This window comes from Danio rerio, chromosome 14, assembly GCF_052040795.2.
Source record: "Danio rerio strain M-AB ecotype USA chromosome 14, GRCz13ab, whole genome shotgun sequence".
Taxonomy (NCBI): Eukaryota; Metazoa; Chordata; class Actinopteri; order Cypriniformes; family Danionidae; genus Danio; species Danio rerio.
Genome location: NC_141034.1, coordinates 3,128,066 through 3,148,319, shown reverse-complemented (window position 1 = coordinate 3,148,319; position 20,254 = coordinate 3,128,066). Strand labels below are relative to the sequence as shown.

The window sequence follows — 20,254 nt, the reverse complement described above, 5'->3', positions numbered from 1 at the left end:
GTGTTCAAGAGCTCAACAGAAATGACTGTGATTGGCCGTGAAGGTCATCAGTTTACCACTCTTCTTTGCTGTTCACCAAGTACAAACACAAATAAACACTGGAGTGTTAAAGTCGCGTCAATCAGCTGATCTGTCTATGAGTGGATATACGAGCGATCCACTGATAGATCAATTGATCGAAAAGGTCTTTCGCTATTAGGTTTAAACTTTGCATGGTTTCTGAAATGTGTTTTCTGGTTAATTATAATCCCAAATCGACACTGCAGATCCTGCGATGTGACTATTGTGAATGTGCACATTCAAAACAGCTCTAATTGGTGCTGAAATTTAAAAAAACGTTTATTTCTTGCTAAGATTTGAGCGATGTTGAGAACATTATTTAATACCTCTGATTGGTCATTATGTTCACACATTCAACAGAAATGACTGTGATTGGCCATGAAGGTAATCAGTTTACCACTTTTTATCGCTGTTCACCAAGTACAAACACAAATACTTGGACGTTGGAGCATTTTTAAAGTCGCGTCTATCAGCTGATCTGTCTATGAGCAGATATATGAGTGATCCGCTGATAGATCAATTGATCGATGGTTGTTTTTGGTACCAAAGTAGATACTTTTGTCAACCTTAGAAAGATGTCTATTTTAGTCTCCTTTTATTTTGGCCAGATTGAAAAGGAAGTTCAGTTTGCCTGAGCAGGAAGGACAGATCGTCTGCTTTCACTTGTGTTTTTTGACGTCCTTTCTCTCTCTCTCGCTTCTCTCTCTCTCTCTGCATGTGTATCTTTCTCCTTTGCATGTCTGTTTGCTTTAGTCTCACCACCTCATCTAAACTTTTCCCATTGAGAAGCACACACTGACCTGCTAAAGGTTTCCCAAAACCGAACAGTCCACTTTCTTCACTTAATTCACTTTATAAGACAATTGGTGGTTCATTACGCTGTGGGAACCACTGATAAAGTGGGAAATAAGCCAAATTAGAGTCATAGTAAGTGAACTTTATAACATGTTTTAGAGCTGCACAATATATCGGTTCAGCATTAATATCGCAATTTGATCATTTTAGTTACAATGCGAGTATACGCAATGTTAAGTCTGGATGATAAGTTATCATTTTGCAAGTGTTTTTTGAGGCTTGAAATCTGAGGGTTTAAAATACATTCAAAATAATAAAATAAGTAATTTTATTGAATTGTTTATAAAACGAGGTCTATGCATTATTATTTTACATTTGATTATTTAATTACTGTGTACCTGAATACAGTTCGACACGTCGGAAAACAATACAATGCTGTTTATTTAATTAGCAGTTTTGTTTTATTCATCTTTGCTTGTAGATAGTTTATTGTATTTTATCCTTTCCCTTACATAATCTTCCCAATTCATATCGTTCCTATTCATATCGTAATATATATATATATATATTGCATAAAAAAATAAATATTGCAGTTGAATTTTTTTATTATCGGGCAGCCCAAACATGTTTTATTAAAAAATAAATGAATTCAGCAGTCACTTATTAAAGTGATTAAAAATCACACTCATGCCATTTATGATGTTAAAAAATATTTATTTTAAATAATTGTTTTATTCTTTAGAATGTTTTTTTATTTTTTAATGACACTAAAATACCTGAAGCAGCACAACCATTTTCAACATTGGTAATAATAATGAAAAATGTTTCATGAACAGATAAACTGCATTAAAATAGAGATCAAGTGTTTAAAATTGTAATAATACTTCACTATATTACTGTTTTTACGTGTACTATTTTATTAGTTCGACCAAAAATGAAAATAATTCATCATTTACTTGTTTTAAACCATCATAAGTTTATTTCTGCTGTTAAACAAATGAAGATGTTTAGAAAAATGCTGGAATTCTGTAACCAATGACTTGTATTTAAGTCAATGGTTACTAGTTTTCTTTAGTGTTCAACAGAAGAAAGAAATTTATATAGCTTTGGAACCACTTGAGAGTGAGTAAATAGTGAGTATATTTTCATTTTTGGGTGATATATCACTTCAAATCTGTTCAGTCTTGAGTAGCATAACAAACTTTTATTCATACTTCAAAGTCTTATCAGCACAAATGTTTATCCGGTAGTGAACGCTCTGTTCCCGTCCCTTAATTCAATAATAAATAAGTCAGTAGAAATGACATGCAGTGATACCCATTGTAATGCTTTTAATGCAAACAGTTCAGAATAATTAAAAACGTATTATTGACGTCCCACCATAGGTCAACCAAAAATAAAACTAATTCACGCGTAATTTACTTTTCAAACAATTATGAGTTTGTTTGTTTTTTTGCTGTTAAACACACATGAAAATATTGAGAAAAATGCTGGAATTCTGTAACTATTGACTTCCATAGTGTTTAAATCAATGGTTACCTGTTTTTTTGTCATCATGTCAATTCTGTCATTTACTTTTTAATGTAACCATCAACTTCCATAGTTAGTTTTTCCTATAATTGAAGTAAATGGTTACAAGCTTTTAGCTTTCTTCAAAATATTGTTTAGCGTTCAGCAGAAGAAAGAAACTCGTAAAGGTTTAGAACCATTCGAGAGTGAGTAAATAGTGAGTAAATTTTCATTTTTAGGTGAACTATCCCTTTAAATCGGTTCAGTTTTGATGAGAATAACAAGCTTAATTCATACTCCAAAGTCTGATCAACACAAATGTTTGGCCGGTAGTGAACACTCTGTTCTCGTCTCCTAATTCAATATAAATAAGCAAATACCAGCAGTTGATATGACATACTGTGATACCCACTGCAATGCTTTTGAAACAAATAGTTCAGGATAATTAAATGTACACATGTACACGTCGCACTATTGTCAACCTTTGTTGTCTGCAAGTCAGCTGGCAGCTTATAATGCTGAAATAGCAAATATATATATTTATAAAATAGACATTAATGTGCAAATCCGACTTCATGAATGCACTAAAGTCACAGATTTTCAGATCATTCAAACACACAAAACAAACAGACTTCAAAAATAAGTCAATATTACTGAAGAGAAACAAAGTCCTGCAGCTCATTGAGGACATAATATACAGTGAAACCAGAAATGATTCATTCTGACTAGAATATGTTTTTCCCTCAGTGATGCCTCTTATACATCATCTTATTGGGCCCTATCATACACTCGGCGCAATGTGGCACAAGGCGCAGCACAATAGTCTTTTGGTAGTTTTTAGCTTGGCGCAAGAGTCATTTTGAGGCGTTGCACTACACTGTTTAAATAGCAAATGCATTAGCACTCATATGTGCACCCATAGGCGTTCTGATCTAAAAAGGAAAGCGTTCTGAGGCGCACTGCTGGCGCGTTGCTATTTTGAGAAACTATAATAGATTTTTCATTAGACCAAAACTAACCCGGTCTAAACTCCGGCGCAGAGTTGCACCTCGCTAACACACTGCTTAATACACTCAAGAGAGCAATAGGCAAATATCTTTACATATGAAAAAATGTCAATATTAAGGATATATATATAGGATATTATAAGAATAATATAGGATATAAATATAAAGGATTAAAATATTACAAAACACATTATTTTCTAGCCTACATAAATATGAAAAACCACTGCTTTTATGTCTTCTTCATCTCGGGAGGCTTTTTCAGTTCATTCATAACAATTTTCTTTTGTATAATGTTATTAATATTATCAGTATTATTTATTATATCCATATTTATATTTGTTTTATTAAAAACAAGCTTAGATTTGCCCACCTGCAGGTTTTAGACCATATGGGGCACAGCATGTGTATTAGGACAGTGGTTCTCAAAGTGGGGGTCGGGACCCCCCGAGGGGTCACGGGACAATGAAGGGGGGGTCGCCTGGTGATTTCCAAAAATCTATTTATTTTTCATAAACCATAAGAATTACCATATTTTATTCATAACCTACTAAAAAAGAAAAATATAGTTGTTTATAGTTACTATGTACTACTGTATATAGTTACTTTAGTAGCTTTTAGTTACTATTTCTATTGGATTGCACCCCTAGGGGTAATTACATTACATTAAAGGCACATCAATAGCTTCAGATGCAGCAGATTGATTTTATAACACCAGGTTAAAGTTTCTAGCCTATTTACAGCACTGACAGACATTACAAAAAATTCAACAAAGAATTGTTTATTAGTGGTTTATTGGTGTGCGCCATTGCATGCAAGATTTCTGGATTTATAACCACCTCAGAAGATATTGGGGGTCGCGAGTCACTGACATTGTTATTTTGGGGGTCGTGGGCAGAAAAGTTTGGGAATCCCTGTATTAGGATATAACTCAGGTTTTTGAGCACATTTTGTTATTATTGTTCATTTATTCGTTTGCTGGAAATTAGAACTGAATTTAGAAATAGTTTTGAAACGAATATTTGCGCTTGACAAACACAATTAATTATTTATAGACTAATTGATGTCTGTGCGTAAAGGTTTCCCTATCCAAGAGCGAAAATGAAAGTAGATCCATTATCTCTCATTCTCACGCAGTAGATGCTGTTTTTCTGTTAAAAAACTTTTAACTGTTTGCTTGTGAAATGCTCATTTTTTCCATTTAGACTTACTTTGCGTCCTGTAAATAGCGAATGCGCTCTTGGCGCGACGCAGCTGGCTCTTAAAGGGAATGGGAGATGAGACTCTGATTGGTTTATTCTCAAAACACACCTATAACTCATTAAGAAAATAAACTCAACCCTTTTAGATCATGTGCCACGGCGCAAAGCAGATTTCCCATCCTTAAATTAGCAAAAACGCGTCCTGACACGCCTTGAAAGCATTTGCGCCCTGCGTTTTGCGCTCTGCACATGGACCGTCAAAATAGAGGCCTTTATCTTTTGGGTGTAATTTCTGGTCTTGCTAGTTAAATAAAAGTAGCTTTAAATCAGAATTTGCCATGGGTTTGAATCATTTTGGGCTTATATATGCATGGCGTGCATGTGAAACGAGCAGGTCATGTCTTTACACCAGCTTTCATTGCTCTGTCTTGTATGTGTGTTTGCATTTTTAAATGTACACGTGCATGCGCTTCTGTGGTTTTCGTGATTAGAACTCACTGTGTGTTTAAACAGAGCAGACCAATCCAATTAAAGCAGCTGAAACATTAAGCCCCTCCCACTGTGCCCCAAGCCCGCCCACCCCCTCCCTTCAGAATTTGTTCTGTAAACTCTAAAAATCTGATTAGATGGTTTTAAGCGGTACGTTTGTGGTGGTTGTTTCTGTGTGTTTGTTAAACTGCTCTTGTGTTATTCGGGAATGTAATACCCAGACTGCACCTTTCTGAATGCTTTACTCGTGTTAAACATCTCTCTCTCTTGTCTCTCTGTAGAACATGACGGGGATGGAGTCTCAGATTAACACAGATGAAGTTTCTCCAAAGAAGACAACAGTGTTCAAGGTGTGTGTTGTATTTCATAACATGAAATACAGGGGTCACCGATCTTGGTCCTGGAGGGCAGATATCCCTGCAGGATTTAGCTCCAACTTGCCTCAACATTCCTACCTGGGTGTCTCAAGTATACCTAGTAAGACCTTGATTAGCTTGTTCAGGTCCATTTGATTAGGGTTGGAGCTAAAATCTCCAGTACACCGGCCCTCTAGGAACAAGTTTGGTGACAACTCGTGTAGACTTTAAGGCATAGGTCCAGGGCCGGAGTGGGACTCCTTTTTAGCCCCGGAGTTTCAAGCCTCAGACCGGCCCACCTCAGTTCACGACTGACTATATTAAAATAAGGTCATTCCAATTCAGTTTCTAATTACACTATCACGTCTTTTTTTTTTTTTTTGAGAAAACAGCTGCTTTAGAACTTCAAATGTTCAACAATCCTAACAGTATTATATGTCTTAACAATAAAAATGAAAAAAAAAAAACATACTCAGACGAGGATCAAACCCGGGTCAGCGGCGTCGTAATCTAACGTGCTAACCACTGTACCACAACAGTTGTATGTTGAAAAAAATCACCATTAACCTCCAGGCTGGTTAAATATAAAAAGAGTAGAGCTGCGGTAAAACAATGAATAAGAAGACTGTGGTCAAGTAAATAAATAAATTAATTTAAAAAGTGTGACTGCTGAGAGCAACAGATTCTGGAACTAGGGACACCGGCCCTCGGGGCCAAAAAACGGACCGGCCCACTGGGAATTCTCCCGGTCCTCCCGATTAGCCAATCCGGGCCTGCATAGGTCTCAAACTCAATTCCTTGAGGGCGGCAGCTCTGCACAGTTTTGCTCCAACCCTGATCAAACACAGCTGATATAAATAATCGATGTGTTTGAAAGAGTCTTGAACACCTTCATTAGTTGGATCAGCTGTGTTTGATCAGGGTTGGAGAAAAACTGTGCAGAGCTGCGGCCCTCCAGGAATTGAGTTTAAGGGTGCTTTCACTCCTGTGTATCGATTCAGTTGTTCTGAAACCGAGATTACAATTGTTACATTGTTGCTCTTTGCTCTTGGAGCGGTTCACTTTCACACTGCAAAGTTTCTAATCGGACCAAAAGAGCTGAAACAAGTCATGTGTGAGTAAACTCTCCTCACATTGGTCAGAGTGTCAGGGTTTATTTTGCAGCGTCCCGCTCAGCTGTCAGGAGAGGTGGTGGTTTGGTGGTGATTGACAGGGTGCGCGCTTAACGTGTCTGAGGAGAGATGCGGTGGGGAGGGGTGAGAAGGGTGCGCGACGATACCTATTTGAGGACGGGGAGGGAGACGCGAGATTAGCGGGAGATCATCCCTCATTTGCGGGCATCCTGAGACTCGCGAAACTTCCCGCCATACTCATAAATCTCTCTTCATATAGCCGTAAGCCTATTACATATGCATAAAACACTGTGATATAACCGCGCTCGGATCGGATCGCTTTCTCACTGCAATCGAACCGCTCCAGGGTTCGTTTCAGTCGAGCCGAGACCACCTCATTCAAGCGATCTCGGAGCGATCACTTTGGCGCGGAACAGAGCGCGATTGCCCTGTTCACATATGCCAAACGAACCGCGCTAACTGGGCAAACAAGATACGTTCCTGAAACAAAAGTGTTGGTGTGAAAGCACCCTAAGACCTTTGCTTAAAGGGTTAAGTAATCAATAAGCTGATTGAAGTATTGCAACATTTGGTAAAATAATCAGATTTGTGGTTTCATTTTTCACATTAGTATTCCGATAATAATCATTTCTTATGCTGTTGACATGTTTTTAGAATTTACACTTTGTGTGAACCGTTTTCAACTCTTTCATTTTGGTTTAGTGTAAATTGAAGTATAATTAAACTACACTGCATAACACGTCAGACATCAACTCTGCAAAAATGCTTTTCTTACTTTATTTTTTGTCTTGTTTCTAGTCAAAATTTAAAAAAAATTCTTAAATCAAGCACAAACAAAACATACTGTCTTGTTTTTAGAAATATGTCAAAATGGAGCAAGTTTTTTTTTATAAAACAAGCTATGTAATCTGCCAATGGGGTAAGCAAAATAATTTATGTCAAAAGGTAAAACAAGAATATTTTGCTTACCCCATTGACAGATTACTTGGCTTGTTTTATGAAAAAAAAAAAACTTTCATTTTTGCATATTATTCCTGAAAACAAGACCTTATTTTCTAAAATATATATAATTTTTGCAGTAAAAACAATAGATAACTATAACTAAAACTTAATTTTATAGCAAGAACAATTTAATTTTCTCTAAAATATAAGCAGAAACTGTACTAAGACTGATTCCTGGCTGAAAGAGCCGCTGTTTTTCCAAGCTTGTGTGGTAATTTAAATGTCATCCATATTTATGAAAAGGGATCAATCAAAAAGCAATTTGCTTTTAGTGTTGCAGCTGTTAAGCAGGAAAAAAAGAGAGCAAAATCTCATATATTTTTAAACGAGCCATTATTATGGCTGCAGCAGATATGCAGTAGCCACATTTTTAAACGTATGCATTATCTGCCTATGCATTATCTGCGTTTATATTTATATATATGTATAACTAATCCCTTTCTTGTTGACCAACGGGCCGGTTTATTAGGTTTTTTTTATAAATACTAGATTGCATAATTTTATTTCTGCTCATTTTCACAAATATTCTAAAATGAATTAAGTGCACCCAGAAAAACAGATAAACCATAGAGTTTAATAGTCAAATAAAAAAAAGAATAAAAACAAAATGCTTATACCAATATTAATACAAACTACAATAGTTAAAATAATGCTAAAACACCACAAGAAATGCATTTCTAGATTTATTTCTAAAATTAATTGTTAAGATACACACAAAAAACAGATAAACTAGTTTCAGTCAGTTATTAAATATGATATGAATAATTATTTAACATGTGACTGACTTCTACGGTGTAAAAATTGAATAAACCGAACATGTTGAAGTAATTTTTGAAAAGCACTTAAAGTACTTGATAAGAGTAAATATAAATAAATAAAAGCTAAAACTGAAATAAAGATTATAAAACTCAAACAGTAATTAGAAAAATTCTTAAATTAAGCACATCAGAATGGTAAAGCTAAAATAAAGTATTACTAGAATGCATTTAAGTTACTTACTTCCTAAATAAATACCTAACAAATACTTAAATTCTTAATAAATGCATATAAATACTTTCTAACTAAACAAATACTTAATAAAATTACATACGTAATAAATACATGCATAATAAATACTTAATAAATATTACTAACTAAATAAATAAATATAAAAACATGCTAAATAAATAAATACATATACTTAATTACTCAATAAAAACATACTTAATAAATACTTAATAAATATTAAATAAAAAATTCTTAATAAATCTTTACTAAATAAATAAGTATGTATATTTACTTAATAAATACATATTAAAAATACCTAATAAATACTTGAATACTTAAATACTTCAATAAATAAATACGTAATAAGTACTTAATAAATACATAATAAATACTTTTTAAAATACTTAAATACATAATAAATATATAATGAATACTTTAAAAATACATAATAAATAATTACAAATATTTAATAAATACTTAACAAATACTTAATAAAATACTTACTAAACAAATAAATAAATATATACTTAATTGCTTACTAAATACTAACTAAATAAATGCATAATAAATTCTTAGTTACTTCCTAGATAAATACTTGCTTAATAAAATACTTACTCGATAAATACATACTTCCATAATAAATACTTAATAAATATTTACTCAATAAATAAATATGTTTTTAATTGCTTAAGAAATAACTACTTACCAAATTAAAAAATATATACTTAATTACTTAATAAATACTTACTTAGTAATTACTTACTCAATGAATCAATATATTCTTAATTGCCTAATAAATAATTTCTTGCTTACCTTACTTAATAATACATAAATACTTGTGTTACTGTTATTTCATATAAGCAACATCTCGCTGGATTAAAACAAAAAAAATCTAACTCTTGTTTAAGCGCACTATGAAATCGAGTTTTGGCATGTTTTAATTTCCCCTCTCTTTTACGTTATTGTTCTTTGTGTCCAGTTAGGGAACGGTTCTTTGGCGGGTTCGAGGAAGAGGCCATCTCAAGGCAGCTTTGATAAGGAGAAAGATCTGTGCATCCAGCTGTTCGACCAGTGGTCAGAATCAGACCAGGTGGAGTTTGTGGAGCATCTGATCGCACGCATGTGTCATTATCAGCACGGACACATCAACTCCTACCTGAAGCCCATGTTACAGAGAGACTTCATCACCGCGTTGCCAGGTAACAAACTCACACTTCAGAAAATCCTCCTACTGAAGCGCATGCATTAGCGGAGTCCGAAATGTGTCTGTCGGCACTCAGCCAGAAACACCCACTTACACACTGATCCGAACCTGCAGAGACTTGTTTGTTTGCTTGTATTATGAAATGTTTAGGAGTGGATAAAACTTATGATGATGATAAACTAGCATGGAGTAAATGGTAATAATTGAAATTAAAAAGATTGTATATAGCTTAGTGTTATTGTAGTATATTTAAATACAGCTGTTGAAGTTTTAATTTATACTGGTATTTTGATTTTATTTATTTTTAAGACAATTCAAAAATATAATTTATTTCTATAATTTTTTTTATTTTTGTTTTCAGGTTAATTCATTTTTTTTTTTCATTTTAATGCAAGATAAAGTAATTTTGTTCTCTTTTTGAATAAGTTTTAAAAGAATGTATATAATCTTATTTTCAAAACATCTTTTCTGTTTGTTGAATTCCACTACATAAAGTTAAACTTACTGCCAAAGACGATATGCAAATCTGTGCAACACAAATAATTAACATTTAAGTAATAAACATATTTATTCATTCATTCATTCATTTTCTTGTCGGCTTAGTCACTTTATTAATCCGGGGTCGCCACAGCGGAATGAACCGCCAACTTATCCAGCAGGTTTTTATGCAGCGGATGCCCTTCCAGCCGCAACCCATCACTGGGAAATAAACATATTTATTATATTATTATTATTAGTATTATTATGAGTTTAAACTTAAGTTTTATCCTATTTTAATTTGTCATTTTTTTGTCATTTGCATATTTCATACTTTATATTTTATACAGCTAATTGTCTGTGTGCTGTATTTATGAGATGTTTAGGACTGGGTAAGACGTTTTATGAAGTGATGTGGACTCAAAGTGATGATAATGAAGCAGAGGAATGTATGTTAAAGTGCTTAATTGGGGTCATTTTAATACCACTGATGGTAATATTCTAGTTTTTATTGATATTTTTAATTTTTGTTTGCTTTAATAACAATTTCTTACATTTATATAGCGCTTTTCTATAATCGCTTTCTCAATCGACTCTCAAATCGCTTTACACAATGGGGGGAATCTCCTCATCCACCACCCGTGTGCGGCATCCTCCAGGATGGCGCGACAGCAGCCATATTGGGCCAGACTACATAGCAGCTGAATGGTGGAGAGGAGACAGAGTGATGACGCTAATTATGATATGGGGATGGTTAAGAGGCCATGATGGACGGAGGCTAGTGGGCAAATTTGACCAGGATTTTTAAAGACCACATAGAGCCAGGAACTTGGTTTAATGTCTCATCCAAAAGACTGAGCAGTATAGAGTCCCCGTCACTATACTGGGGCATTAGGACCCACACAGACCGCAGGTTGAGCACCCCCTGTTGGCCTCACTAACACTGCTTTCAGTAGCAACCTAGCTTTCCCATGTGGTCTCCAATCCTGGTACTGACCAGGCGCAGCCCTGCTTAGCTTTAGTGGGCGACCATGTGAGAGTTGCAGAGAGCTAGCTGCTTTTCTGTTTTCAGCTTAATTTTTTTATATTTTATTTATTTATATATGTATATTATTTATTTATTATTATTATTTTTTTAATATATATCTTTTCCAAATTAATGTATATTCTTGATTTACATCTAATGTATAATATTTTCAAAATGTCTTTAGTTTCAGGACATGAAGTTAAGCTAACTATAAGCTTTATATCTGTGCATCATAAATAATTATTTTACATTTAGTATTACACATACATTATGGTATATTACTACAAGTTAACTGCAATTTTATATATATATTATTTATAGTATAGTAATTTTGATATGTGCTTCGCATTTTAAATATTACCTTTTACTCTTCATTGTGTGGATGTTTGTTTATTTATTTCACTTTTGGTTTATTTCTAGTTGGTGATTAAATCTGTTTTGGAGTTTTGATAAAAATGCTAGTAACTAAAACTTAGATTACATGAAGTGCATAAAATAACATGCTGTTTTCAGATATTTGTATTTATTTTTGATTCAGCACCAAAGTTAATCAGTGTTTGGTGAGATAATGCTAATTTTTCAATCATAAAAATTAAAATGTTTTTCCAACTGGTTGGCATTTTTCCCTGAATAGAACAACAATTTCACTGCTGTGAAAAGTAAAAGATAGATATTTCAAAATAAGAGTTTCCATCGAGGTAGTAAACAAAACTCCAGTAACTCTTAGTGCATCTGTGTGTTTGCAGCTCGGGGTCTGGATCACATCGCTGAGAACATCCTGTCGTTCCTGGACGCTCGCTCTCTGTGCTCCGCTGAGCTGGTCTGTCGAGAGTGGCAGAGGGTCATTTCAGATGGGATGCTCTGGAAGAAGCTCATTGAGAGGATGGTGCGAACCGACCCACTGTGGAAAGGCCTGTCAGAGCGGCATCAATGGTAAAAGAACATACACACACTACATGTCACAGACGTAATGATGTTTCTACTATACAAACTTTATATTCTCTCCCTCTACCCCTAAACTCAGCCCTCACCAATCTGCATTTTTACATTTTAAAATAATTTAATTCAATTCACCTTCATTTCTATAGCGCTTTTACAATGTAGATTGTGTCAAAGAAGCTTCACTTAGAAGATCGTAGTAAATTGAAAGAGTGTAGTTCAGTCTTTAGAGTTTAAGTTCAGTTTAGCTCAGTTCAGTGTGGTTTAATTTTCACTACTGAGAGTCCAAACACTGAAGGGTAAATCCATTGATGCGCAGCTCTACAGGTCCCAAACCTTGCAAGCTAGTGGCGACAGCGGCGACGAAAAAACTTCACCAATTGGCCAAAGTAAGGAATTAAAAAACCTCGAGAGAAACCAGGCTTAGTTGGGCACGACCATTTCTCCTCTGGCAAAACGTCTTGTGCAAAGCTGCAGTCTAGGCGCCGGAGGCTGGAAGCTGGACCTCATCGAAGACTCGCCTGTCCCTGGAGCGTCGCAGGAATCGGTCTCATGCTCTCCACTCCTCCATGGCCACCACAGTAGCTGCTCAGGATACGGCCTGGTCCGGAATATGGAAACCTTGGGATCATCTCGTCGCTGGTCTTGGATCGAATCAGTGGCGCTGCGTAGTCTGAGCGCTTCAGGATGAGTATCCCCAGGTGGAAATAGGGAATAAAGAGAATAATTAGTGTAGCTGCTGTTCATAGTGCATATAAACGAGATGACGAAACCTGTGTGGAGCACATTCATGTATCATACCGCTAAGTGATGCACTGAGTGTATGCTTTACTAAAAAGATAGGTCTTTAATCTAGTTCTGAATTGGGAGAGTGTGTCTGAGCCTCGGACATTATCAGGAAGGCTATTCCAGAGTTTGGGAGCCATAAATGAGAAGGCTCGACCTCCTTTACTCGACTTTGGTTTCCTAGGTACTACCAGAAGCCCTGAGTTTTGAGATCTTAAAGGGCGAGTTGGATTGTAGCGAGAGGAGGTTGGTTAGATAAACCGTAGCTAGTTTATTTAAAGCTTTATAGGTACGAAGCAATATTTTAAATTCAATACGGAACTTAACAGGCAGCCAGTGTAAGGAGGATAACATTGAGTTGATATGATCATATTTTCTAGACCTGGAAAGAACTCTGGCAGCTGCATTTTGTACTAGCTGAAGTTTGTTAATAGAGGATGCTGGGCAGCCAGCTAACAGAGCATTACAGTAATCCAGCCTAGAAGTCATAAAAGCATGGACTTGCTCTTGTGCCTCTGAGATGGATAGCATACTTCGTAACTTAGCAATACTTCATTCTGTGATATTTCTAAGCATGTTGAGATGTGAGGACCAAACTTGAGGTGAGACAAATTTCCTTTAGTCTGTGTACATTCAGGTTTAAGTCCTCACTGGAATACAAAAACCAGTAAATCCACACAGACACACTAGTTTTTAATGCTGCATTGATTCAAATTAGGGTAAATCTGTGCAACAGCAAACTTTTTATTGTAGTGTTCAAACAATATACAGTTGAATTCTATACTGTTCTTCACTGAAATGCACATTTCTATGATTTTTTTTATTAGTATTATTATTGTTTTTTTATGTAGTTGAAGGCACAATTTTAAAAAATAAAACTTTGAAAATATAATGAATTTAAGTCAGCTCTTACATGTAAAACAGCCTAAATACATGCATAATTATTCAAATATTTTGCTAATCTCAAACTAACACTACACTTGTGACCCGTTCATGAGATCGGCCAGATCAGCGAGTACCGATTGAGTTATTAAATGTGATTATCGGCCAATCGATCTAAGCATCTCTACTTTAATGTCACTGTAAGCTGAATACTTATATCTTGAAAAACATCTAGTCAAATATTGTGTGCTGTCATCATGACAGATAAAAGAAATCAGTTATTAGAAATGAGATATTAAACTATTATGATTGGAAATGTGATGAAAAAAGTTTTTCCTTTAAACAGGTCGTCTCCACATCACTTGGGAAATATTTGAGAAACAATTCACTTCACTGCAGGGCTAATAATGTTGTCTTCAACTGTAGATCGAGCAATTAATTAAAATATTCAGAATAAATACACTGCTGCTGTCGCACCTTGGGTACAAATCAGTAACCCAGGGTTGTTGTCAATAAATTGTACAAATCTAATGTGTAATTGTCTTGTGTTTTGTAATTGTAATGTGTTTTGTCTTTGCTTTTAAAACTCATTACTGTTGACTTCAGTGGCACAGATTGAATCACATGCCTGAAGAAACCTGACATCTGTGCATCCATGTGAATCATAATTAGTGTTGACAAACCCAGATGTTTACGTGATGATTGTTAATCCTGTCAAATCACAGGCGTGAGCTGTCAGCGTTTTATTTGTGCAAAATGATGTGCTGAGAATATTAATGATGCATCAGACGTACAAACAGTCCAGTCTGAATCATCGCAACAAGCGCTGAATCATTTTGGTAATTTATGTCACTCATATTTTGCTGACTGGTGCTTTTCTTGTTTTTGTCTCCAGGGAGAAGTATTTATTTAAGAACCGAACAAATGAGGTTCCTCCCAATTCATACTACCATTCACTTTATCCCAAAATTATTCAAGACATTGAGGTGAGCATTCCTGTTACTGTTTCTATTTTTTATGGGCCATTTATTTATACATGCATCCAGTTTTTTTCCATTCATTCAATATCAAACGATTATTTTACACTTGTTTTAATTTTTTATATTACCATTCTAAAGTTAGCAATTATTAATGATTTTTTTATTTTTTGAATGTTTTAATTTAAAATACATAAATGTATGCTATTACAATATTAAATAGCTGTTTATCCATTGTAATATCTATTAAAATGTCAGCGCCATCTGCTGTTAAAAACTAAATTAGAGTGACGAAAAACTAGTCGGGAACGATACCATCTGCTGTTAGAAACTAGACTAGAACACCCTCTGCTGTTATAAATTAGTCTAGAGTTCCATCTGCTGTTAAAAACTAGACTAGAGCAACAAAAACTAGTCTGGACCAATGTCTGCTTTTAAAAAAAAACTAGTCTAGAGCGCCATCTGCTTTAAAAAAAACTAGCCTAGAGCGCCATCTGCTGTTAAAAACTAGACTAGAGCGCCCTCTGCTATTATAAATTAGTCTAGAGTTCCATCTGCTGTTAAAAACTAGACTAGAGCAACAAAAACTAGTCTGGACCAATGTCTGCTTTTAAAAAAAAACTAGCCTAAAGTGCCATCTGCTTTAAAAAAATAGCCTAGAGCGCGACCTGCTGTTAAAAACTAGACTAGAGCAACAAAAACTAGTCTGGACCAATGTCTGCTTTTAAAAAACTAGCCTACAGTGCCATCTGCTGTTAAAAAAAACTAGCCTAGAGCACCATCTGCTGTTAAAAACTAGCCTAGAGCAACAAAAAAATAGCCTGGACCTATGTCTGCTGTTAAAAACTAGCCTCGAGTAGCGGCTGGCTTTAAAAACCAGCCTAGAGCACTGTCTGACAATAAAAACTAGCCTAGAGCACTGTCTGGCAATAAAAAACTAGCCTAGAGCACCGTCTGCTGTTAAAAACTAACCTAGAGCACCGGCTGCTGTTAGAAACTAACCTAGAGCGCCAGCTACTGTAAAAAAAACTAGCCTATAGCTCAGTGTACTGTTAAAAAGTAGCCTAGAGCTTCATCTTCTTTTAAATTGCACCATCTGCTGTGAAACACTAGCCTAGAGCACCTGCTGCTGTTAAAACTAGCCTAGAGTGACAAAAAAAAAACTATCCTGAAGTGATTTCTGCTGTTATAATTAACTAGAACGACAAAAAAAACTTGCCTGGACCAATGTCTGTTGGTAAAAACTTGCCCAGAGTGCCGGCCGCTGTATAAAAATAAAACAAAAACCTTAACTAGAGCTACAAAAAACTAGCCTAGAGCGTCGTCTGCTGTTAAAAACTATCATGGAGTGCCTTCTCCTGTAAATACTAAATTAAAGCGACACAAACCTAGCCTAGAGTGCCGTCTGCTGTTAACCTAGCCTAGAGCATCATCTGCTGTAAAAAAAAACTAGCATAGAATCTGAGCTCATGATCGATTGAAGAGAAGCATTCTGAAATGATGACTGGCCAGAGCTCTACTCCTCATCCAGTCTCCCGTTTTTCTGGTTCTGTTTCTTTAGACTATTGAAGCGAACTGGCGGTGTGGGCGTCACAATCTCCAGCGGATCCAGTGCCGCTCAGAGAACAGTAAAGGTGTTTACTGCCTCCAGTATGATGACGACAAGATTATCAGTGGCCTGCGAGACAACTCCATCAAAGTACACAGCTGTCTGTCTGTCTTTCAGTCTGTTTGTCTGTCTGCTGTCGTCTCATTGTGTTTCCGTCTCTCTCAGATCTGGGACAAACAGTCTCTGGAGTGTCTGAAGGTTTTGACGGGTCACACTGGATCAGTCCTGTGTCTGCAGTACGACGAGAGAGTCATCGTGACGGGATCCTCCGATTCTACTGTCAGGTATAAACACAGATACGCAAACAGACATAACAGTGGCTGTTATAGTGCTCCTGTTTCCCCCACAGTCCAAACACATGCGCTATTGGTGAATTGAAGAAACTAAATAGTCCGTAGTGTATCTGAGAATAAGTGTGTTTGGAGGTTTCCTAATACTGGGTTGCAGCTAGAAGGGCATCCGCTGCGTAAAACATATGCTGGAATAGTTGGTGGTTTATTCCGCTGTGGCCACCCCTGGTAAATAAGAGACCAAGCCGGAGGAAAAATGTAAGAAAATGTGACAAACTCAACTGAAACATGAAGGGAGGGCGGGGCATGGAGAAGCTCCTCTTTTAAAGGGTCACGAAACTCCAAAACACATTTTTTGAGCTGTTGACAGTCGTATATGTGTCCCACACTGCTAAAAACACTATTAGGACACACATATTTCACTAAAAAGTGTAAATTGGTTGTTTTTGCGTTATTTCAAGCAAATTCGTACTTCCGGTTTGAAACTAAATTTTGAAGCTGCGTCACGGCCATGAGATAATAGCCTGTATTCCAGCGTGCAGACTGGACGTCTGAGCCAGAGTGTGTCTTATTACGTCTTACAGTGTGCTGCATTAATGCATGAGTAAGGCTTGGTTCAAACCAATCAGCGCGCTCTATTGTACAACTTCATTAATATTCATTACTGTCACAGTGTTTAGACGACAGAGACGCCACGTTGTGTTGGCAAAACAAGCGTGAAGTGTTGCTTTTATAGTTTGCTGCAGTGAAGTTTTGTTTTCATTTTCTCTCTGTGAGAGCTCAGCTGGAGTCACGTGTGGATTAACAGTGTACGTGACGCTCGACAACAATAACTTACGTGTCTAAGGAGAAACATTGTTTACCTGAGAGCTGTTCTCATCTGCAAACGCTGAGATCCGGATTCGCTTGTAGTCTTCTCTTAATAAAGACGCGGCTCTAGTTGCTGGTGATTGTCCTGTCTCTACAGATTTGGTAAGTGAGCGACCAGTGCTCTTTGTTTATTCAGTTCATAGTTTATTCGTATCGAACAAACTATTGCACCGAATGTAAACATGTTAGCACTACAACCAAACTCGTGTAGGATTTTCACCGCAATTTGTGACCGGAATAACACACACGGCTTTCTGACGCTACCTGCCGTGTGCATCTAAGTTTCCGGGAAATGCTGAGTTTTTTTTCTCTCATTCGCCGTGCGGTATCAAACATTGCATGAAAAATACACGCTTAGAGCAGCGCCTCGAATCAAATATCTCGTTTGTCGCGAGGGACATGAATGAATTCCCTGATTGAAAGAGCCAAACTGCAGTTAAAGTCCACCATTTAATAATTTGGCAAATAATTCGACTACAGATGTCCATGTAAACACCATCACTTTCTCCCTTGTGGGTGTGTGTTTTAACTCTGAAATTCAGCGTGCCCAAACAGACACTCCCACACCCTCCCACTTTAGTTCCTCCGACACTCCCCCCTAAACAGAGCTGGACACGCCCACTTGTCTGACTTTTTCCAAAGTAGAGGTGTGAAAACACCCTGCTGAAACGAGGGGGCTTCATGGCCCTTTAAAAAAAAATAAAGAAGAAACCAGCCAATAGCATTTTGTTTTTATCACAGCTCAAATGAAAAGCAAATAAGAAGCATCTTGAAGGGGGCGGGGCATGTCTGATACTACAGAGCATTTGATTGGCCAGAAGATTTGATGACAAACTAAAGGGAGGTGATGTCAAAAAAATTATTGATTTATGTACAATATTTAATGTTTTTCATGTCGAATTTGAAGTGCTTTTATTTTATTGTCTGTAATCGATGTAAGATTTGTTTCATTATTATTATTATTATGTAATTATGTTCTCATCTATATTGACTTTGCCATGAAATAGTCATACGTTTCTGATGTGGTAAATGTTAATACAATGAAAAAATAAATGCATCAAAGTGACTGTAAAACATTTATTATTTCTATTTCAAATAAATGCAACTTTTTGAGCTTTCTGGTCATTAAGGGTGCACTCGCACTATGCTATCCGAACTTAGGAAGAAAAGGTCAAATATACGGAGAATTTCATTACAGAGCTAAATTAAATTAGACTAATTATTAAAAAAATATTTCACAAACATTGCCTTCATCTCCGGCTGACGATCTCAATGACCTCACTTCCCTAGCAACCATTTAAACCTTTTTCATGAGAAGTGTGTGTGTGTTTGTCATTTGTGAGAGTCTGAAGGAATGAGCTGTGCCGCTGCATAAATCAGCATTACGTCACTTAGAGTGTAAGCGCAAACGGCCGAACGTTTAACACCTGGAGAAGGAAACGGTTTTGTAATGTGATCGTGTTTACAGTGCATTAACACATCAGTTGGCATGTGTTCCACTCCAGCAGGATGTGAGCTCGTTCACCTGTGATTTACGCTCCATCCCTGTCGCACCTGCTGCGCGAGTGTTCATTTTATGTGTTCATTTCACCTCCAGCTTGGTTTGTTTTTTAAAGACAGCGATGCCCAAAGACGATGGCTGTTATTAGAGGATATGTATACTTCTTTTAAATGTTAATAGGGATTTAAATTTGATAGAAAAAAATAGAAATTTGTTGTTTCTTTATTATTTGATGGTTAATTTGCAAAAGGATGAGTTGAAATGGTCAATCAATCCATGTGGGACGAGCAGTTGTGGCAGAAAGCTGTGCAGAAGCTCACACTGGTCTGTGTATTGATGTGTAATATGTGTGTGTGTTTGTGTCAGGGTGTGGGACGTCAGTTCTGGTGAAGTTCTCAACACTCTGATCCATCACAACGAAGCGGTTCTGCACCTGCGCTTCTGCAACGGCCTCATGGTCACGTGTTCGAAAGATCGCTCCATCGCGGTGTGGGACATGGCGTCTGCCACCGACATCAGCCTTCGGCGTGTGCTCGTGGGTCATCGAGCTGCGGTCAATGTTGTGGACTTTGACGACAAATACATTGTGTCGGCGTCTGGAGACAGAACCATAAAGGTGAGTTAATGGGAGTGGTTAGTGGATGAGGGGGAGTGGTTAATTGATGAGTGGGAGTGGCTAGTGAATGATGGGTGGGTGGGGTTTTGATGATGGGCGATTGACAGCTGTAGCGAGGAGATGATGCAGTTCAGGGGATTGCAATAGCACTCTCTCGATCTGCCTATTTTGGCCTTTTGTCAGCCATGCGGATGTGCGATTGTTTTTGCGATTGTTTTAAAACTTCTAATTCAGATGCCAATGAGAGAAATAACTTGGAATAACAAACCAGTGTGTTCATGAATATACATCAAAACAAAAAAATTCATTACAAAATATCAGTTCGCAACATTAAGCAGCAGAACAAGCTGTTTTTCACATCTAGAAATGAATGGAAGTTAATGAAATTCAAAAGTCTGGAGCCAAAAAGATTCCAATGGCGTATGTGAGGAATAAGGTCAATATTAGGCTTGGGCGGTAATACGGTAATATGGTATACCGCGTCATCTAAAAATAGCAACGGTGTCATTTTCAATACCGTTATACCGTCATAAAAACAA

General features: G+C 36.5%; 1 protein-coding gene across 2 annotated transcripts in view; it reads left to right on the top strand.

Annotated features, from left to right (window-relative positions):
* Positions 1-20,254, top strand: part of fbxw11a (F-box and WD repeat domain containing 11a) — a 37,969-nt gene that overhangs the window by 8,575 nt on the left and 9,140 nt on the right. For both annotated transcript variants that reach the window (NM_201310.1, XM_087280208.1), the window contains 7 exon segments: positions 5,341-5,409; positions 9,517-9,736; positions 11,992-12,178; positions 14,748-14,838; positions 16,391-16,528; positions 16,604-16,722; positions 19,466-19,715. In NM_201310.1, coding sequence (NP_958467.1) covers positions 5,341-5,409; positions 9,517-9,736; positions 11,992-12,178; positions 14,748-14,838; positions 16,391-16,528; positions 16,604-16,722; positions 19,466-19,715 — 1,074 coding nt within the window.